At 44.2% G+C, this 22,504-nt stretch overlaps 1 protein-coding gene across 1 annotated transcript; it reads left to right on the forward strand.

Annotated features, from left to right (window-relative positions):
• Window positions 1–290: 290 nt before the first annotated feature.
• Window positions 291–22,180, forward strand: OLFM4 (olfactomedin 4). Its single transcript, XM_030311839.1, has 5 exons — window positions 291–513; window positions 5,329–5,481; window positions 11,736–11,948; window positions 12,930–13,089; window positions 20,113–22,180. The coding sequence occupies exons 1-5, from the start codon at window positions 328–330 to the stop codon at window positions 20,913–20,915; spliced, it is 1,515 nt and encodes a 504-aa protein (XP_030167699.1). The 5' UTR covers window positions 291–327; the 3' UTR covers window positions 20,916–22,180.
• The last annotated feature ends 324 nt before the right edge of the window (window positions 22,181–22,504 follow it).

Below are 22,504 nucleotides of genomic sequence, written 5' to 3' on the forward strand. Positions count from 1 at the left end.
TCTGTTTCAGCCATAAAGATTACCTTGAACCTATCTGTTTCAAGGAAGTATCAAGTTGGAAACCAGATATTGGGCTTGAAAATGTACATTTGAGTTAATATTTGGCAGGAGATATCTAGATCTAAGGGCAGCTGGCAGAGTGGGACTCAGCGACAAGGTGTGAAGGTGACTCAGGTTCCTGGGTGTCCTGACCCTCCTGGGGTGGTCACATGCTCCCTGGCAGCTTCCTCTTTTCCTACAAACTGGACGTGGGGAAATCCCCACTGGGCACTATAAGAAGCCCCTGGGCTCTGTGTAGAAACCAGTGGCTCCAGCTAAGAGCACAAAATGAGGACAGGCCTCCTCTGCCCCCTGGCCCTTCTGTTCCTCCTTGGCCAGACCACAGGGAATTTGGAGCCCCTGGTCCCTGGCCCCAGTTCCAGCTCTTTCCTTGACTCTGTGTTCGGCTCCAACTTCATCTCTGGCCCCAGCTCCAATGACAGCTTCACTCCCAGCCCTGGCTCCGAGTCTCAGGTGAGAAGGCCCCACGGCCTGAGAGCTGTGTTAATTCCCTTCCTCTCACTTTTTGGGGACCTGAATATAATTTCATGGATGGCTAGACCTGAGCACTCTAAAAGATTTACGACTCCCTTTGTTAACTGTAGGCGCCCTGGAAATGAATTAAAACCTGGGTAAAATAATTAAATTGTTAGCAAGAGAGACGACATCTTGGTTTTTCTGCCGGAAGCTTTAGGGAAAGAACTGAAGGTTTAAAGAGGTTCTCAAACCTGGCTACGCTTGGAATTGGGGGTGGGCAGGGGTGGGAGGGGTACACCAAAAATAGAGATGTCCGGATCCTGTTCCAGATGAGAACTCTTAGGGAAGGGGCCCTGCCAGGAGTAGCTCCAGAAAAGTCGGTCTGGTTTGCTGCCCATTGGGAACCCTGAGGATGATGAAGAATCGCCCTGAGGGAGTGAGAGCCTCTTTGCTCCAGCTGGAGCCCTGAGGATTTCTTTGAGCCTAGTTTGTAAAGGAGATGGATGGCCGAAGCAGGGGAGGTCTTTAGGAAAGTGCTCTTACACACAGATATGTCCCCAGAAGAGTATTAACTGTCTTCCATTTTCCTTATAGGGAATCATAAGAGCCATTTCCGAAAACAACAACAGCAGTAGCAATAAACAGGCCAAACAAAATCAGCAACAACAACAAAACCAAAGCCTGTGCTAGGAAGGGACTGTCCCAGCTAGGCTATATCCCTAGACCGTACCCCGAGCCTAGTTCTTTGGGAGATGAGTCCTCTTCGTATCTCCTTCGAGGAGAGGGGAAGAGGCACCAAGGGATGAGACATTAGGGCGCAGGAAGCATTTCCTTCTTCCAACTCTGCCTGCGTCTGCTCTGGGCCTTTCTGTAGGAGCACTGCTCTGGAAAACCCACGCTTGCCTTGGGGTGGAGGAGTCTTAACTCCCCCAAAGCCTGCCCCTCTGCACTTCTATGATCTTTATTCACAGGTCAGGTCGCTGCTCACGTGATCATGTCTGAATGGGAGGGCCATTGGGATAAGGAGAGGAAAAGGCTTTTTTATTGTTTCCATTTTGACATCAGAACCGTGTAGATGAAAATTTGTTGATCAACAAATGGTTCGGATGAAGGCTCACATAGAAACTGCCGCAACAATGTTTGTTGAGCACCTGATAAATGCCAGGACTTGGTTAAGTACATAATATATATTATCTTATTTAACCCTCAGAGACAGGTAAAATTAATGGTCCCATTTTAGAGATGTGGAAACCGAGGCTTAGAGAGGTGCCGTCGTTGGCTTAAAGTCACTAAGCCAGCAAATGATAGAACTCAAACTTAGTCTGCCTATCCTCTTCAGCATCTCTGTCTAGGCAGCTTTCTCTGTTTGAGGGGAGTATAGATGCAAGTTGCTAATTTTTAGGAGAAGCGTGGTTTGGGAATCGTGACTATGCGTGAACATTCTTTGCAGCCAGAAATCAGATGCATCATTTTATTCCACGATACTAAATAATTTCTGGGGACAATTAGAACTGGTTAACACTAATGTCATCACCAATCAGAAAGCAGCATTTGGGTAAGATGAGCTAAAATGACAGAAAATAAAATATAGGTCAAGAAACGGAGAACTCCAATATGCCTGTTGTTTGGCAAAAAGACAAATATTTAAAAGTAGATAAGGAATGGTAGTTAAATTGTGCTTAGAGGTTTTAATTTCCTTCCCAGTTCGCTTATCTCCCTCTGGTGAGTCAGTATCACTACCCCAACTTCTTTTTTTATGGCAGACAAGGTGTCACTTCTACTATAAACCCAATTTTCTAGGGCTGCCTGTCAGCTTGATGAGCTCTTTGGAAAGTGGTGGAAAACCCCTTTATAACTGTCATTGAGCAAGTTCCAAACGTATCATTTTCTGTACTTTGAAAATGTTGAGTACCATTATTTTATGCCTTGAATCTTTACAGGCACTTAGGCTTGGCTGCTAATTAGAGCCAATTGCAACCTTAAGTCACAAATGTGAGTCACACCTTCAGCTCTCGTGCTCAGAGCGCTTCACATGCCTCAGATGTCCCCCTCCAAAGAAGGGGCCGCTTGCAGGGTCTTCATTTCACAGACAAGAAAAGGCTCCATGCTTTGTTCACACGGTAACTGGCAGAGTCGGAACCAGGAGTCATGTTCCTCTGTCATCAGGCTAAGGGGTTTGGGCTTGTCGGAAAAAAGGACACTAAGGCTCCCTAATGACAATGGGGCTGATTCACTGGGAGGGAATTGGGTCTTATTTGTCTCCCTGACACCAAAGGCTGGCAAGTTGTAGACACCAATAAATGTGAATTGAACACACGCTGAGTGAGAACCCATCAGTGCGGGGTGTCTTGTAAGGTACAGAGGGTCCTATTTGTCCTCCACAGGGGGACTGCATACCCTCTCAGAGGCCAGGGGACAAGCACACGCCTGGGTCTCCCATTCCTCATGCTACACTCACACCGAGTTTAAGCAGTCACTGCAGACAGAGTGAGACCCATCACCATTAGCTTCATTGTCTTTGAATGTGAGGAGCAGAAATGTCTCTAATGGGAGACACTGATCAAACTTATGGACCATTTTGATGTCAGCTGAGCACGCGGGGCTGATGATAAGCAGGACGGCAGCTAGGGAGTCCACAGTGCTGGGACAGAGACGTTCAATAGAAGACAGTGGAATGGCTGTCAGCAGAGCTCATAATTATTTGCCTGCCTTTCAGGTGAACTTCAGGACTAAAAGTTGTTAGCGAGTTGATTGTCTAGAGACTGCTTGATGATCTCCACTATTTTCTGATTTGACAGAGCTTTCCAGAGGAGTCTAAGCCTGGTTCAACCCTGTCCTGTGCAGCTAATTAACCTCCCCTTGTCAAAATGCAGTGCGAGACATTTTGGGGGGTAGACAGTTGTAATAATAAGCTTTTTTTTTTTTTTTCAAAAGTCCATGATACATTGGTCCTCCTGCAAAAGCCTTGGCGTGCTTGAGCCAGACGCTTTCTATCTTCAGTGGGAGTGATAAAGCGGGTTCCATTCTGGTGTAGCTCATCCAGTCCTTCTTCATCCCTGGCAAAGACCCTTACCTTAATCCCCTCCCAGCCCCAATGTTTAGCATAAACCTGCTTGTCTCTCCTCCTTACTCCCCAATTCCTGCAGGTGTGGGATGTGATTGGCAAAGAAAATTGAGGCCAGTGTCAAGAATTTACCTGATGTGCATATATATATATATATGTGCATGCGTGTGTGTGTGTGTGTGTGTGTGTGTGTGTGTGTTTGCTTATCTTAAAGAAGATTAGGTTAAACTGACAAGCAATTTAGTTGCAAAAGCCTGAATTAATTGGTCCAGAGGTCACTGACAGAACACATCTTGACTGTAGAAGCATCTAGGTCCGGCTTGTTCGGGGATCATGGAGGCTGGTAGGTACTAAATGCACAGAGCGCACCACCTCCGCTGCAGCCAGCTGACCTCCTAAACGTTGAGAGGTGTGGCCTGCATCTCTTCAAATTCTGCAAACCAGTGTTCTCCCCTCGGTCATTTCGGAGAGACACTTCGGCCTAATGTTCCACAGGTGAGCTTTGGGCTAGCCATCAGATGAGATCATTGTCAAGCACAGCCAGTCCACTGCCAAGAGTTACTCTGGAAGGCAATAGTTGTAATAAAAAAAAAAAATGTTAATTGTGCTGGGATCCCCTTGGGGAAGTTCGAGGGGGACAAAAGAAAAACAGGATCTTTCAAACCTGTCATTTTAAAATATGCAGCGGCACCAAAGTGTGAGTCTGAATATCTTAAAGAAACATCAAATATTTTAAAATGACTTTCTGCAAGTGGTAAGCTGGAAAACTTAAACATTTTTTTCGCACAAAACCTTCAGACTCCTACATTGTTCAGTCTTTTAAACATGGCTGTTTTTTTCCCCACTCTAAAGAATGTTAATTATGCAATTTTGCAGGTGGAGAGAGGATGTGAATTTGCATTGTATATTTTCCCCCGTAACTCCTATGCGTGAGGTTTTTCTCTTTCCCTTGGAAGGAATTGGGTTGCGATTGGAGGTAAAGGTGAGGAAGAGAAAATGAGTACGTGGAAGGAAAGGGAAAGTGACATTTACTGATCGCCTACGGCGTGCCAGGGACTTGGTTTACATTACTTGGTGACTCATGGGGACAACCCTGTGAAGTGGGTTATCTCTGTTTGGCAGATGAGGAAATTGAGACTCATAGAGGGTTCACGTCCAGAAAGTGGGAGAATTGGAATTCAGGATGCTCATCACCTCCTTCTTTCCCTCACCTTACTTAGGAATAGTAACAATTACCTTGAAACCTACTCAAGAAAGGAGAATCTTCCTTTAGGTGTAGGTGCCTGACCCTGGTTTAGCCTGACTGGTGGAGATGTGGCTACACACGGAGTGTAATCACTGCCTGAGAAACATGAGCTCTTAGCTCGTGTCTTTGATGCTATTCATTTAAGTATTGGACTCTACTTGCTTGCCTCTAAGCCCTCTTTTTTTATTTATTTTATTTTTTTTTTAATGTTTATTTATTTGTGAGACAGAGAGAGACAGAGCATGAACGGGGTAGGGTCAGAGAGAGGGAGACACAGAATCTGAAACAGGCTCCAGGCTCTGAGCTGTCAGCACAGAGCCCGACGCGGGGCTCGAACTCACGGACCGCGAGATCATGACCTGAGGCAAAGTCGGCCGCTTAACCGACTGAGCCACCCAGGCGCCCCTGAGTCCTCTTTTGACAGGCCAATTTCTGGCACTCCAGTTACCCAAAAGCTCACTTCCCAGCTTCGTACTGATGTTGAACTTATTTTTATTTACAGTCGCTTTCCAATTTCACTGGCTTCGAGGATGACCATGGGACCTGCCACTGCTCCGTGACCCTCCCAGACACGACCTTTCCCGTGCAGAGAGTGGAACGCTTGGAATTCACAGCTCACGTTATCTCCCAGAAGTTCGAGAAAGAGCTTTCTAAAGTAAGTATTGCTTTTCCTTCTCTTGCAACAACTTCTTGATAAGAGCAACCCAACCAACAAAACACAACACTTTTTATTCAGGACTTTGTCTGCAGGCTTCTTCGGTTGTGCCAAAGCCAGCATGTTTGCATCCTATGGAGGAGTTAGCCTTTATTTCACGGCACACCTATGGAGTTCTTTATAGCGGGAAAAATGAGGGCACGCGGAAGAAAATGGGCTGGAGATTATGCACGCCACGGATAAACTCACTTCAATATTGTATGCGTGCAGTTGGAAAGAAGCCTTGAGCTCTCCCTGCAAAACGCAACCTTGCAATTTGTATTTGGTTTTGGTTTTGTTGTTTCTTCCCTGTTGATCGTCCTCGTCTTCCCTCCAGCTTTGCCTTCTCTGTCCTCTCCTCTGTTCTCTCTTCCTTCACTTTCACTTTTTCTTCCTATTTCTGCCCATTCTCCCTTCCCTTGTCCACCCTTGTAATCTTTCTCTCCCTTTCCTTCCTGATTTGTGTTTCTGTTTTTTGTTTTGTCTTCTCTTACTTTTGGAAAGCCCCGCCTCCTTCTCTTCCTCCTCCTTCCCCTCCCCAACTCCTCCACTCTTGGAAGCTTCTCCTCTTCTCCTCCTTCCTTTCTCCCTCGTTTCCTTGCTCTTCCTCTTGTTTTTTCTTTCCAATTTACGCTCTTCCCTCCCTCCCACTCTCTGTCTCTCCCTCTGGCTCTGTCTCTGCCTCTCTGTCTCTGTCTCTCTTATTCTCTCCCTCGTGTGTTATTCTCTGTTGTCTCAGCAGGAGCATTACATTAGGCCTGTCCCACATTAGACCAAACCTGAAGAATTTGAATCAATTCTAGTAGGTCACACAGCCTTGGTAAAAATCCTGACTCCAACCCCCTGATTAGAGCTTTTTTTCTAGCCAGAGGAAGTTATCCCACCGGGTGTACCTTTCTCTGAGCCGGTGGGGCAATGTGACCTGGCATTCCAGTTTTGACCCCTTCTTCATTTTTTGGCCAAGTTAAAAATCAATTAGAAAGGCTCCCATTTTCTGCACAGGTGAAGTCCAAGCTAGGCTATAATCACATTATGCATTATTCAATACAACGCCATTAATTTACAAGGAGCTCTGGCTTTACTGCAGGATTCAAAATAAGTTTTCCTGAGAAATTTAAACTTAGCTGCCTCACCATCCAGCACAGTTATCCTTTAAGACAAAAGTGATGATGAGGCTGAGACCCTGCTTTCTTCCCGAATTGGTAGATAAATATTCTACGTTTCAGTGGATGTCCAGGAAAATGTGTTTGACTACTCTAGGAACCTAGCTTCTTAAGAAATAAAATGTCCTTGAATTAATCAGCAGAAAAGGCACGGCACTAAATTATAAATTCCAACCATTAATATTCATAGCCTTATTCCAGCATAATCAAGTACAGATAAGAAGTTATGCATAAAAACATAACAAGTGGAGGAAAATCCTAAGTAAAGATCTTTTCAGTTAGAGTCATTTGCTTTGAAATAGTGGAAGCTACTGATTTGCATGTCTTCTTTGCTGGCAGGAGTGTGAAGGGCAGTTTGAAACCCCACACTGATCCAGAGGAGGTGTGCAGCTCGCCAGGGCTGAGAGTACGGGACGTTTAATTCCGATCCTGTGAGGGGGCAGATGACATCTGCCTTGCTAATAGTTGACAGGGAGGAAGGGAGGAGTAGGTGGGAAAACTTTTAGTTCCCCAAACGTCAGTAGCTAGCTGGTCCTAAAGAAATCTGTGATTGAGGCCTGAGACAGGTATTGACCTGCCGGCTGAGATTTGCATCAGAAATTCTGTGCGACATCGATAATAACAACAATAATAACAGCTTCCTTTTCTGTTTCAATAAATTTTATTTATTTATTTAGAGAGAGAGAGCATGCAAGTGAGCGAGGGGGGTGGGAGAGAGAAAGAGAGAGAGAAGTGGGGCTCGAACTCACGAACTCATGACCTGAGCCAAAGTCAGAGGCTTAACGACTAAGCCACACAGGCACCCTTGTTTCTGCTTTTTAAAATGCTTTCAGTCCTGTTCTCCTCTCAAGCAGCTCTTTAAGGCCGATAGGCCAGCGCTCTTCCCATGTTAGGGAGGGAAACATGGGGGTCCATAAAGGTCAAGAGCCATAAATGTGGAGGTCATTCCTCTCTTGGCCGAGTGAGCCAAGTCAGGAATTTGGGTCTCCGACATCATCCCAGTCCCTTTTCTCTCTGCCATGCTGCTATCAACCTCAAAGAAGAGATGTAGAAGGACAGTAATGCCTTCAATCCAAAGTTATCTCTTCCACTGAGGGCTTTTGAATTTTCAGGTGAATTATTATAGCCGTCCCTAAGTTGCCTTGGAAATCACCATTCATCTGGAGGCCTGGAGGGAACGCCCGATTGGACAGGCCCGCAGAAGAGGGTTTTGACTGCCTTACGTTGATTCATTATCTGTCAGTACACAGGAAAGACAGGGAGCTGCCTCTGCATGAGCTGCTGAAAGCATTTTATACTTTTCTGTTGTTTATGGTATGTCTTCTTGTGACTATACTCAGGAGGGGACGACAAAAAGACAGCTCAGGGTTTTCTTTGTCCAGAGGGCTGTGGCGTTTGGGGCGAGTTATTTCATATGACACACGTTTGCCAATGGATCCTCATGCATGAGAAGGTCAAGGTAGTCTGGGAGACATTTAGGCAACTTATAAACAAAGAACTTTGACGGAACAACGTGTCGTGCACTGAAAGAGAATAAATTAAAGAGTGAGATTGAAGAAAAAACCCCTGAAAGCACTGTTTCTCTAATAATTGCTGTAACTTGTAGACATCCAGTAAGTGAAGCACTTAGTATGCATTTTCCCTAGTCTTTGCAGAAACCTGGTAAGCTTGCTACCATTACCCCCAGTTTATAGGAGCAACTCAGGCTTAGAGAAATTAAGTGATTTGCCTACTAAGTACTGAAGTCAGCTTTGAGTTTAGGTGGACCTAGCTCCAAAGCATTTCTCATGTCTTCATGGTCAATTCAAGCTCAACTCCTCTTGTTGTTAAAGACATATTAAAATAACAGTATGTTGCAAAGTACATTTATCTGTTTCCGATAATCCGGCCATAATTATGATCAGAGGTTTTGAGGCAGGAACATGAGCCAGGCTGATTCCTTAGCTTAATAGCCAGCTGTGCTGCATCCTTATATTATGAGACCATGTCTACCATGCAGAACAACAATGAACACCCCAAAACAACCCCCCCCAAACAAATGTTGATTCTTAGAGCCCATCCGTGATATAATATGTATATAAGAAACAAAATGGAAGCTCTGTTAGATTGGTGATTTGAAGGCAAGCATAGATGAGTCTTTTAAAGCTCAAACTGCTAGTGATGAGGAGCTCGTAATAAAGATGTTGGCACAGGGGGGTGTCCTCTTAGGGCTAGACCCTTATTATTTTATTTTTATTTTTATTAGAGAGAGAGAGAGCTGGGGAGAGGGGCAGAGGGAAAGAGAGAGAGAGAGAGGGAAAGAAAGAAGGAGAGAGAGAGAGAGAGAGAGAGAGAGAGAGAGAATGCCAAGCAGGCTCCATACTCAGTGTGGAGCCCAACATGGGGCTCAAACTCACGAACCAATAGATCACGGCCTGAGCCAAAATCAAGAATGGGACACTCAACTGACTGAGCGACTCGGGCCCCCTGTGGCTAGACCCGTATTCTTGCTCTACATCTCTGGTGCAAGTTGCACTGTGGCTTCTGACCTTGCACTTCCAGGGAGAGCTAGATGTTCTGGGAATTGCCCACACCAGCTCAACACTAGAGATCTGTGCATGTAAAGGGTTTACATGAGCAATCTACTTAAGTCAGTAGAGTCCTCAAATTCCCTCCTGCCTTCTAGTAACTCTATGGACGATTCTAGTTTTCCTGAACGTCATCGAGCTTTCCTTTAAATGTCAGCTGAAAAGAACCTCGAGTTTTTTCCCGAAACAGATCTTTAGGGACTCTTCATTTTGTGGCTGAACGAGGGCAGGCATGCCACACATCCTCATAGGTAGCAAACTCCAGGTTATGCCTTGGTTTTCAGTGAGAATCTGGGAGAGCCACATTTTATTTAGCAGGGATGACAGTTGGATCACTCATTTTTGTAGAACAACAGCTGCGATGTGCCACCAACATGTTCCAGGAAAACAGAGGGTGTTTCATTTGTTCCAAGAGCTGGCAAGACCAAATGCCAACAAGAATATTCATTTTGCAAACTTCCATTTCTGTGATGGATTGGCACTTTATTATTATTATTATTATTCTTTTTACAGGCAAGTTTTTATGCTTGATTTTTGCAGAAATTAAAACCTGGCTACCTTATATTTGTATTTATACTTTTGAGGGAGACTCGTTAGGTTTTCTGTTTTTTTCCAACTTCCTTAACCACCAAAATATCACCAGCCTTGACAGCCTCTGACGATGGCGCATCTGATGGCAGTGAGCATCAGTTGCCCGAGGAGATACACCAGCAGTGCCGAGGGCTGCATTTTCAACTTTCATTAAAATCCTCTTTGCCTGGAGCCCTAGCCCTTTAGGTCTGTGGCCTATGAGTCTGCTCTAATTTGCACAGTGGGGTTAAGTGGAAGGACGAAAATGACAGAAGTTAAGGCTGCCTTTGGTATTGGGAGGATTACAGGCCAACATCTGGCTCTGAATTCATCCAGGCACCGTGGATCAGCTCCTTGACATTAGCACAGTTTGGGGAAAAGTATCACTTATGTTCGAATTTTTAGAAAGAGTGTAAAGCCAGCAACTTTTAATGAGCAGGTCCTTAAAAAGGCCATGGCATTTCTTTCAGAGATCAGATACAAAAAGAACCACCAAATGTGTTTATTGAAATACCCATTTGGAGCTTCCAATTATACACTAAACCACCAAGGGAATTTTTGGAAGTATTTTAACTTAATGATCAGACATTCAAATATATGCAACAAATGCGTAAAGGTCTGATTGCAATAATCAGTTCTTGGAATAAATGTGGGTGCACTTAATGAAATGTGCACTTTATAGTCACATACACACTCACATATTGTGTAGTAAAGTTGGGTCTTTATGGCACTTTGTAAAAGGTAGAGGGGCTCAAGACTCAATGCATATGGCCACCAGAGAAGGAATTCTACTCAGTGCACTTCTCTCTCTTCTAGAAAATACTTAGATTTAGAGCGGTGTTTCTAAATGGAGGGAGGGTGGTGGTGATGGTGATTTTGCCCCCAGGGAACATTAACAATGGCTGGGACATTTTTGGTTGTCACAGCTGAATGGTCTGTGGCTGTTATTGGTGTCTAGAGGCCAGGAATCCTGGTACACATCCTATAATACACAAGAAAGCCCCCCCCCCCCCAACAAGAAAGAATGATCTAGCCTAAAATATCAATAGTGCTGAGGTTGGGAAACCCTGGTTTAGATCCAGTATGTGCATTGAGGGGAGGAGGGAGGGCAAGGGAGTCTGGTTCAAACCAGTTCAGTTTGGAGACCTAATATCTTCAAACATTAAAATGGAAATTAAAATATACTTGTGAATGATGACTCTGAAGCAAAATTATTTTTAGTCTAGGCAAGTGCAAAATCCACCCCACCAATTGTAATAATGTTTTTTTTTTCGTTTGCATTTAGATAGATTAAAGAAAAATTAGTTAAATTTTTAGTATGTGTGCTGTGGAAGCGAGCACTAGTTAAATATATTTTTGATCCCTTTCTTTTCTTTTTAAAAATTTTTTTTAATGTTTATTTATTTCTGAGACAGAGAGAGACAGAGCATGAGTAGGGGAGGGGCAGAAAGAGAGGGAGACACAGAATCAGAAGCAGGCTCCAGGCTCTGAGCTGTCAGCACAGAGCCTGACGCAGGGCTCGAACTCACAGACCGCGACATCATGACCCAGGCTGAAGTCGGACGCTTAACCGACTGAGCCACCCAGGCGCCCCTCTTTTCTTTCTTTCTTTTTTTTTTTTTAAGTAGGCTTCATACCCAGCATGGAGCCCAGCACGGGGCTTGAACTCAGGACAGTGAGATCAAGACCCGAGCTGAACTCAAGAGTGAGACGTTTAATCAACTGAGCCACCCAGGCACCCTGATATTTTTGATCCATTTCTTTACCAAGAAAGAAAGAAAGAAAGAAAGAAAGAAAGAAAGAAAGAAAGAAAAAAGATTGACAACAAACAAATAGTCCCCAAAGTCTTGGTAGTGGAGGAAGACTGTATAGTATTACTTTGGGAACTGACTTAAGCTTTTTGATTCCCTTTCAGGTAAGGGAGTATGTCCAATTAATCAGTGTGTATGAAAAGAAGCTTTCAAACCTAACTGTCCGAGTAGAGATCATGGAAAAGGACACCATTTCTTATACTGAACTGGACTTTGAGCTGATCAAGATAGAAGTGAAGGAGATGGAGAAACTGATCATACAGCTGAAGGACAATTTTGTTGGAAGCACGACAATTGTTGACCAGCTGGAAGTGGAGGTAAGTCATGAGCTCACTTCTGAGAGGCTTAATAATAAATTAAGAAGTGGGCAGGTGTTGGGACCAGGCTATGGATCTCTCTTCTGACTTCTAATTCTGCACTCTCTCATGACCACCTGGCATGTCCTGTGTTCTGCTTTGGGGGGGGGGGGTGTCTGAATAGTGAGTGGAACACAATGGGAATGCGTTCATTGAGGAGCAGGTGTCATCCAGTGGGCCTGCCCCAGACCCAGGTGGCCTTTCAATGTCTCTAGAAAGGTGATGATATAAATCTGAACAACTCCATGGCCAAGTTAGATTGAGTGCCTTCTCTGTTTTGGATTTATCCTTGTGGGACTAGAAAGCCACAATTTACCGGATTTTGGAATTGCTAGGTCTGTTTCTCCTTTTGAATGATCATGTGATCCTTGATTCCTCTTGGAACACTTCTCCACATACTGGCAACCCTCTTTAAAGGAATTTCATGCGATTATGTTTTAGTGAAGCCTTTTAAGCTCTATGGATAAAGACCATCACATTAATGTTATGGTTGGGTAATTTATCTCAACGAGAATTTACTAGCATGGACATGATGTGGGCTGTAATGGAGAAGTCTAGTCACACATCTCAGGTAAGTTTTCTCTGGCCCTCGCCATTCGTTAGAAACTTAATTATAATACAACATGAGTAAACACGAGTTTATAGGGGAAGGTTATTAGAAATGAACTTTAATGGACCTTTGTGGAGGCTTAGACTGAGCCTGTGCTCTATTATTAAATCTGTTAAAATCTTTGCCATTTTCTTCTTGTCACACACATCTGCCTGAGATCTGACAGGCGTTCACGCTAAACCATAAAATGTATTCTTCCAAATGAAACCATTCCGAAGAATCTCGGCTGTACTCTCTAGCAATGTTTCACTAAGTGACAAATTCAGCCCTGGAATGTTTATGAAAGAAATTGCACAATAATATAAAGTCACTCTGCATTTTTATTTCCTTAGATAAAGAATATGAGTCTCCTGGTAGAGCAGCTCGAGACGCTAGACAAAAACAACGTCCTTGCCATTCGCCGGGAAATCCTGGCTCTGAAGAACAGGCTGAAGGAATGTGAAGCCTCTAAAGGTGAAAATGTTACTGTCTCCCCACCGCCTCCTGCCCCTGGTAAGCCTGCCATGTTGTCACCACCTGAGCCAGCCCGGTTAAGGGCTGAGAGTGGGGCGGGGAAGGGATTTGGGATTGCAGAGTTGAAGCGGGGATGGGATTTTTGCAGGGCTGAGTTTACTCTCCTGAGCTCCGAGATCTCTCTCCTAGTAGCTCCACATGCTGGCAAGTTCTGGGGCTCATCGAGGAGAACCACCAACAGTGAGTGGATTTAAAGCAAAACTCACACATTACACGTGTCCCCTTTGCATTTGCTAACAAGGAAAACAGCTCTGTGATGATGGAGTTGCTGTGGGGGGCGGGGGGGGGGAGGGTAGTGGATGGGGGGGGGTCTGGTGAAAGCCGCTGGAATCTGCAAGGCGTCGGTGCTGTCCCGCGGATGGCAAGGGCTGATTGGCTCATGTATCCGATGAGCTGGGTTATGCCTTGACTCTTCCTTTCCTCTTGCTTTCTTTCCGTCCCTGCTTCCACGCCTGTATTTTTCCTTTACGCTTTCCTGAAATGCACCTGCTGTTTTTTCGCGTGTCCGAGGATTCAGGGAGGATTTAACGGTCCACCTGTACAGTACTTGTGGGTGTGGCCTGCCATCCTGCCTAGAGTGTGAGTTCCCGGAGGGCAGGGATGGCCTCATACTCTCTAAATAATCCTTGGGGCTAGGTATAGCATAGAGGTGGGTGCTCCATAATACCTCCATGAATGGAGGCAGTGGAGTGTAGAGGTCAGGAGTATGGCTTTGGGACGCCAAAGACCTGAGCTTCCCAGCTATGTGGCCACAGCAAAAGATCCTTAATCTCCCCCTCGATAAAACGGGAGAATACTACTTACCTGTGAGCGGGTTAATGAAACAAGTCTTGGGAAGCACCGCGCTCTATGATTGACACTTATATGCTGGAATTTGTTATTATTATTAACGATGATAATTGAAGTGAAAACCTGGCTGTGAACGAAAGCGGTCCTTGTGTGCTTCAGCACGTCCCTCCAGGTGAACTAAAGCCCTGCTCTGTCGCCCTGTGCAGCCCTGTCACAGGGAAGCCCTCCCTGCAGGTCATAAGCATCTCAGCCTGAAAAGGGCCTGTACCTTCTCATCACATCATACAGCTCTTGTTACTTTCGTTAATTTCTGTTTCCACAGACTGTTTCCTCTTAGGCTGTGTGTTTCTGGATCCTTGTCAATGTAACTGGCTTCTTTAAGGCTTTAATTCGATACTGCCATAGTTATAAGCCTCTCGGTGGTGTTCAGGAGACTCTCTTCCCTCCCTCTGCTGTTGGCAACCTGTCATAGTATGACATACAGAGGAAGTTCAGGACAAAGGCCATGCCTTGTCCTCTGGAACACACTGAGGTTAAATTTAGTCTGGGATCAGCGGTGTCAGTGTGCATTGAAAATGTGAGCTCTTTCTGCTGGGCCACACAGGGCTCCTTGAGGACAGGGTCAAAGCAATGACAAGCCCTGATAACACGTGAACAAGGTTTTCTTTCTTTCTCCCTCCCTCCCTCCTTTCTCTCTTCCTCCCTCTATTCCTTCCTTCCTTCTTTCCTTCCTTCCTTCCTTCCTTCCTTCCTTCCTTCCTTCCTTCCTTCCTTCCTTCCTTCTTTGGAGTGACGACATTTTAGAACCGGAAGGGACATTTAGGGCCATCTAGCTCAGGTCCATCATGTCTCAGAGGAGGGAACTTAGGTGGTGAGGGTGCTGCTTTTCCTGAGTCCACACGGGTGGTTAGTGGCAGGGCTGAGGCCAAAATGCAAGGCCCCTCACTCCCTGGGTATCTCAGGACCTAGAGCGTCCGTGGTGATAACCCAAGAATGGCAGTGGAAGAGAAAGTACACTTCTTAGTATATCTACAGAGGAAAACAAGCGAGCCTGCTGGATTATTTTTGTTAGAAGTTTTTTTCGAGAACTTTCCCCTAGGTCCTCACACTTAGACTTTTGTGAGTCATCCCAGCCCAGCTGTGTTGTTTAAGCAAATTGGACCCAGATTTCCTCTCACTTTCCCACAACCTTGGCTGTACCTGGATCCCGGCCAAGCCACTTGGCCCTCCTCCAGCTTTGTTCATATTATATTTATGATGTTTATATTAAACTGACTTTTTGTCATGTTTTTAAATCAATTTCTTTTACTTGCTCTCTTTCTGTTTGGATTGGTTGATAATGCAGAATTGGAAACTCCCCAGGCACCACAAAGTTGTCAGCCTGTGGAGACTTTAATTAAAGTTACTCACTATTATGGGACTTTAAAATCTGGCCTGTCTGCTTTTTTTCACTGCAGAGTTGCACAGAACAAAAGACTGCACGCAAGTCTCAGCTATAAAGGAATTCCGTGCTCTCGGGGCTCCTCTCTCCCAGTTGCAGGTTGCTGTCTGTGGTCAGCTTGATCTTAGAACCAGTACATGTAGTGAGGGTTCAATAAAATGCGCTTTGTATTTGGTTTATGCCGCAAATGGTATCCTTTTCTGCTTCATTTCATAGAACCTTCTAATCTAAAATAATTGCCCTTCTGCTCATTAACTTTTTTTCCTGAGAACAACTGTCTCTCTCTCTCTCTCTCTCTCTCTCTCTCTCTCTCTCTCTGATCTCCCCCTGAATCTAGATGACTGGAGATAGGCAAAATGTACATATACGCCCAGGGGTCGATTGCGGTTGTGCTTGGAGATGATGTCAGGTTCTGTGCTGACACACAGTAGGTGCTCAGTAAATGGCTGATGAAAGATAGTGACCTGCCAAAATCCCAAGCCTTAGGAAAAGCAGAGTGTTGGGGAGTATGTACCCAATAATTTAGTCTTCATCATTTTGTGATTATGATCAGGTTAACTGCCTAATTCCCACAGGTGAATTGTACTCTCCTCTTTGCTCAAAGTGCAGTTGTCTAGGTAGGAGACTGCACTGATAGATCCAAGATTAAGTTTCCCCTGCAGATAGTCATTGACTTAAGAAAAATGCTACTAAGCATGAGACTTTAAAAAAGCCAACTTAGGGAGTGCCTGGGTGGCTCATTCGGTTAAGCGTCTGACTCTTGATTTTGGCTCAGGTCATGATCACATGGTTTATGAGATAAAGCCCAGAATCAGGCTCTGTGCTGATAGTGCAAAGCCTGCTTAGGATTCTCTCTCTCTCTCTCTCTCTCTCTCTCTCTCTCTGTCCCTGCCTCACTCATGCTCTTTCTCTTTCTCTCTCTCAAAATAAATAAAAAGCATTTAAAAATTCTTTAAAAGATAAAAAAGCCAAGTTAGGGTGTGTTAAAGTCTTATCATGTGGCTTCCTGGGGTATTTTCAGAACACCATGACAAGATCTAATGAATTGCATGATGAGATTGCCAACCAAGGCGACACTTGTGTGGAGAGTTCCCTTGCTTTATGTTCTGCTGAGTGAATACCAGGCTTTTTGTAAAACATATGTAGCAGGGTAGAGTGCTAGTTGTTTTATTAATAAGGTAAGCTGGGTTTGGGGGCTTTGATCAGTCTTTCATTCTTTTATTCCACGAACATAATTTGGTGCCACTGCATGGCTGGTCCTGTTCTGGGAGCTAGGGTTCCCAGGACGGATACAGGAACCTCCAGAAACCACTATGTAGGAAGGGAGACAGTCGTGTGAACTTTCAGCTATATATAACGTGATGTGATTATAATGCTGATAGTTACCATTTGTTGAGTTGCATGTACATACCTTCTCTCTCTTCTTAACAGTTCTGCAGAGTGGGTATTATTATTATTATTTTTTAATACAAGGAAACTGAAGCTCAGAAGCTTACACAGCCAGTAAGTACCGGAGTCAGGATTTGAACTGGAATCTGTCTGCCAATAGCTTCACCTGTACCAGGCTGCCTTCCTTAGATGCTCTGATAGAGAGGTGCACGTGTGATTCCCGCAGTAACAAGAACGTTTCAACCACTCACCAGCCTGATTAACACCGATGTATCTTTACTTCCTTGCCTGTAGAATAGCTAAAAGTGTACTTTTACTCTTAGTTCTGTGGCGTGTTCTTGTCCACTAGGAAGACGTGAAGCGATGCATTGGTCTTTCACATTCTTGGATTATGGTTGGGCAATGGGTGGTTGTGCCAGGGGTGGAAGCTTGGGACGGCCGAGAAGGCTAAGACCTTGAAATGAAGGAAGGGGCGGGGAAGGGATATGAGACGAGGTAAGGGGGGGTTGGGGGAAGCTTGGCACAGATTGGGGGGAGGAGGGGTGGAGGCTCCGGCTGGGCAAAAAGGAGCAGCGGGCACCAGGATGGCTGTCAGTTTCAGTATCGTTTCCAGGCCAGCTTGCTGCCGGGAGTCGAGGAAGCCCGCCATAGCCTTTTCTCTGGCCTGTCACTGCTGTAGCCACATCTGTAGTATTGGCAACAGTGCCCAGTTCTCCTCCCTGTTTCTGCTTCCTTCGACCACAGCCAGGGCCCCCCAAATGGCCCAAAGGACATTGAGGATGAGAGAGGGGTAACAAAAAAGGGTAGGAGAGTGTTTAGGAATGGCTGGGAAGTGAGAAAAAGAGATGTAGGCTTCATACAGTTCTGGTATTTATACCAGGTACAATGTTTAATTTCCTGGTTCGACTTGTAAAATGATAAGCCATTATCATTAGTAGTCGTAGTAGAAGTAGTAATTTTGAAGAGAAGTTTATTTGGATTCCTTTATATCTAAGGATTTCCACATCCAAGACAGAACAGTTTATTATCTTTAACCCCGTGATAATGCTTGAATAAGATTATACATCGTAAGTTTTCCTTACGTATCTTGTTACTGTTGGTTCGGGATATTTTCTTTCCAGGAAAGCAAGATTCGATTAAACAAACAATTCCTAAGTCTTCCAACCTGCAAGAAAAACGTGACTTTCTTACATTTCCTTAGAGTGAAATGTAGTTAAATAAGTAAGTTCTCGGGAAGGTATTTTAACTAGCAAATCTGGTTTGTAGCATATGGAAATTCAAACAGTTTTTGTTATCATTAAACTGAACACACCATTAACTTTATTTTAATAATTCATGCATTGTTTCATAAACAAAAGCAAACAAGCATTCATCTGAGAGATCACTTTTAGGAGAAGAAATAATAATTTATAATTTTATTTATTATTTCTTTGGTGGAGAACAGTCTCTTGGCTGAACACACGTTGCTTTTTTATTTATGAAATGGTGCATGCATTATTAAAATAAACCAGCGCCTGTGTTCTGCTTAATGATATGCAAAATTATTTGAGGTTGGGTACAGAATGGTCTCATTTCTCTACCTGTTGTATGGTTGGCTGGCTTTCCCACCAACTGCGGATTTATGAGAGCATTTAAGGAGCACGTATTTAATTCTGGGACCAAAAAGCCCCAGCAGATTGGAAGAATAAAAGCAGGGTTTCTAGTAATGGTTTCACCTCTGAGCAGTCCTTGAGTGAGGAGGGGAAGAAGGGGGGGGGACATTTAGCAAGGAAAGGAATAGGTCTTTCCATGTCGGTCAGAGGCACAGACTTACAGGCAAAGCTTTGCTCTCCCTTAACCAATGTCCTAACCTCCCCCCCCCCCCCCCCCCGATAAATCAGGTAATTCTTTGGAGCTCTGCTTTTGGCTGTAGCTCACATCATGTGCTCTCCACGGCTCCCTGATTCCCTCCAAGCATTCAAAGCCAGAGCAAGTGATTCAGGTTCTGTTCCTTCTTCCCTCACCTGCTCAGCTCCAGGCAGTAGGATGAGGGAAAATGACCTCAAATGTACTTGAAGTGGAATTTTCTTTGTCATCCAATAAACAATGTTACCCACTTTTAAAGAGATATTTACTAAGATCCCTCAAAATGTGTGTTCAACTCTGGATAGTTATAAAGACCCTGGAGGAGTTTTATGTTATTTTTGTAGCTCATAAATGATTTGGGTTGGCAGGCGTTTCAGAGTGTGACGTGTAGGGCCAGTTGTCCAGCCTGGGTTGTTCACTGCTGGTACAGGGAAGGTAGAGTCAGTGGACCGGTGAGCCTGGTCCCACTTGATTGTACACATTGTGACGACAGTGTCAGATTGAGAAAGGTGAAGGACTTGCTGTCATCCTATGACCCAGTAGAATATGTGGTATAAACAGCAAGTTTACAACTACTTTACAACTGCAGCAAGGTGGTCACCAAGTGATCTATGCTTTGGGCACACATCAGGCCCTATTGCCCTAAAATCACTTCCATGGCTTCTCAAGGCGGAAATCCCACCATTAGAGGACTATCTTTTTGTATCTTTAAAATACCATATTTAAAACTTCGTCTTCTGAGATTGGCTTGGGGCAGCAATGGTACCTGGCGTGCATATGTACTTGGGGTTCCAGGGAGGGGCAGAAAGGTGAAGGGCATGGATACTTGTCCAGGGCAGTCTTCTCCTTCGTCACAGTTGTCCCTGATCCTGGCAAATAGCACCTTGTGGCTTTATGGAAAAAGGGTAGGATCTGGGATGACCTTGCTCTTTTTGATTTCTCTAGAAGAAAAATGAAATAAAAAGTGGCTCAGTCGGTTAAGCGTCCGACTTCGGCTCAGGTCATGATCTCGCGGTCCGTGAGTTCGAGCCCCGCATCGGGCTCTGGGCTGACCGCCCAGAGCCTGGAGCCTGTTTCAGATTCTGTGTCTCCCACTCTCTCTGACCCTCTCCCGTTCATGCTCTGTCTCTCTCTGTCTCAAAAATAAATAAACGCTAAAAAAAAAATTAAAAAAAAAAAAAAGATTGCAAAATGCTTTCTGGTAGAAGAAAATCTGTCAAACCCACCAAGTCCTTCTTTCCTCTTTCTAGGCCCTCAAACCTTTTTAATATGGCTCTTGGCAGTTCTAGCATCCCCATCTCTGGAATGAAAGCCCATTAATGGAAATAGGAGGTGGTTTTCTCTAGAGCTGACAGGAGGCTTGCATTGAGACTGACACCAAAAGAAGGTCTTGATCCTTCTCCATCAGAACCACGGTCGTCGCCAAACCTTGACAAGAAAAGTATTTATGGGTTCCTTGGTTCTTAGGACATTAAACCATTTGTATCTCGTCATTCATTTTTCTCTAAGAATGCCCTTGTATGTTCTTGTTTGTACAGGGAGCTGTGGCCATGGTGGTATAGTGAATATCAGCAAGCCGACCATCGTTCAGCTCAACTGGAGAGGGTTTTCCTTTAAGTATGGTGCCTGGGGTCGGGATTACTCTCCCCAGCAACCAAATGGAGGGCTGTATTGGGTGGCACCTCTGAATACAGATGGGAGATATCTGGAATATTACAGACTCTACAATACCCTGGATGATTTGCTATTGTATATAAATGCCCGAGAATATCGGATTACCTATGGCCAAGGCAGTGGTACAGCGGTTTATAACAACTACATGTATGTCAACATGTACAGCAGCCAGAATATTGCCAAAATTAATCTGGATGACAACAGGGTTGAAGTGACTCAACCTGTCCCTGATGCCGCCTATAATAACCGCTTTTCGTATGCTAATGTCGATTGGCAAGATATTGACTTGGCTGTGGATGAGAATGGGTTGTGGGTGATTTATGCAACCGAAGCCAGCACTGGTAACATGGTGATTAGCAAACTCAATGACACCACACTCACGGTGCTAGACACTTGGTATACGAGACAGTATAAACCATCGGTTTCTAACGCCTTCATGGTGTGCGGGGTTCTGTATGCCACCCGCACTCTGAACACCAGAGAGGAAGAGATTTTCTACTACTATGACACAAACACAGGGAGAGAGGGCAGTCTAGACGTTGTAATGCCTAAGATGCGGGAGAGAGTTCAGAGCATTAACTACCACCCTTTTGACCAGAAACTTTTCGTCTATAATGATGGTTACCTTCTCAATTATGATCTGATCTTTAACAAGGAACCCAAGTAAGTTGTGGAAGGATGAGAGAGAAATGAAAGGTTCCTTGAAAAAAAAAGGTCTTTTTCACTTATTTAGCTATCCGCGGGGGGGATTTGGAAGTGAGTTTGCTTAGTAGTGATACTTGGGAGCATAGTTCTATCGCACTGAAGACTTAGGATATTTGCCCTGATTTGGTAAGTTCTTTTGGAAACAGTCTGCCTCCAGAGAATGCATTTCCCTAGTGAAAATAAGGTCCTTGCAGGGTAGATGGGATTGTGGGGGTCTAGGGACATTATAGGTTCAAGGAAGGTGTCAGTGAGACAGCTCTGGAAATCAAGGAACTTAAAGAGAACCTATGGCTTTTGGGGATTCTTCGTAAGAATGCGTGTCAATGACCAGCTCTCCTCCATGTAGTCAGGTTAATTCATCCATGCCTGAAAGAAACCTGATCTCAATTAGGCAGATTAATACTTGAAACTCCTTGAGGGATCAAGTCTCCATCTTTGGTTTTTCTTACTAGCATCTGGACAGTGTTTTATATGTAGCAGATTAGTAAACTTAGCATGCTTGTATTATATCTGTGAGATGCTCAGAGTTTTCTACAGAGAGGCTCTTTTATGCACTAAATTGTACACTGTAAATCAGTCCCAGATGGACCTGCAGGTGGGGGATTTGATTTTTCTTTTATCCCTTTTGTCCACCTCTAGAAGAGTCAGTAGAACCCTCCTACCTCATAACTCCATTCCAAAGGCATGCAGAAGACTAGAACCAGACTTACCAACCAGTTCCCTCCACCCATTTCCTACCTCCTGCTTTTTATGAAAATTAACCAGTTTTTTTATGGAATGGGTAGAAGAAAAACAAATACATTTTTTTTGTCTCATCATGAAATTACACTTACATGACTCTAGGACCGTAAGAACAGATGGCAGTGATAAAATAATAGCATATCTGGTTACATGACAAAGCCCTTGGAGCATATGTGACATTTGTATTAAGTCATATCAATTGTTTCATGCAAGTGTTGTCTTTGTTTAAGCCTAAAAGTTGTAAGAAAATAAATTTTTTTTTATTTGAGGAAGACATATTTTTAAAAAACCATTGAAAATATCTAGTAAGTCAGTGCAGTTTGAAAACCTAGCAGGTGTGTGTGCTTCTGTGCTTTTGGATGGCTTTCTCTTCTGGTCTTGGTCTGTTTCCCCTTGATGTTCATGAGTCCCAGTCTATAGGACTGGCTCTTTAAATGCTATAACCGTCCCCTTTTATTAAATGATTAAAGTGTGTTTTGATATAAATGTTGTCTTTTGGGTTTTTTTTAACTCTTTTATTTTTATTATAAAAAGCCTCTTAATAGGATGGTCTCCACCTTGCTGTGAGGTACAGTGTGGCTACCTCCCGAACACTGATGCCCAGGAAATCATACACCTAGCAGCAGATAACATCAAGACTTTTAGAAAGAGTCCAAAGTCAGGGCTGGCTCTTTAGTTTTCATTTCCCTTTAAAATCCATTCTTTCTGGCAGCTTTTGTTGTAGGAGACTGCACTCTTTTCTTTTGGGATATGACCTTATGTACTTATTAATTTGCATGACTGATCTGATTATTTCCAACGTTAGACTAT

Source organism: Lynx canadensis, chromosome A1 (assembly GCF_007474595.2).
Source record: "Lynx canadensis isolate LIC74 chromosome A1, mLynCan4.pri.v2, whole genome shotgun sequence".
Classification (NCBI taxonomy): Eukaryota; Metazoa; Chordata; class Mammalia; order Carnivora; family Felidae; genus Lynx; species Lynx canadensis.

Coding starts and splice junctions, on each gene's coding strand:
- OLFM4 (XM_030311839.1), top strand. CDS start 328: ATGAGGACAGGCCTCCTCTGCCCCCTGGCCCTTCTGTTCCTCCTTGGC. Junction 514..5,328: donor GCCCTGGCTCCGAGTCTCAG/GTGAGAAGGCCC, acceptor TTTTATTTACAG/TCGCTTTCCAATTTCACTGG. Junction 13,090..20,112: donor CCCACCGCCTCCTGCCCCTG/GTAAGCCTGCCA, acceptor TTGTTTGTACAG/GGAGCTGTGGCCATGGTGGT.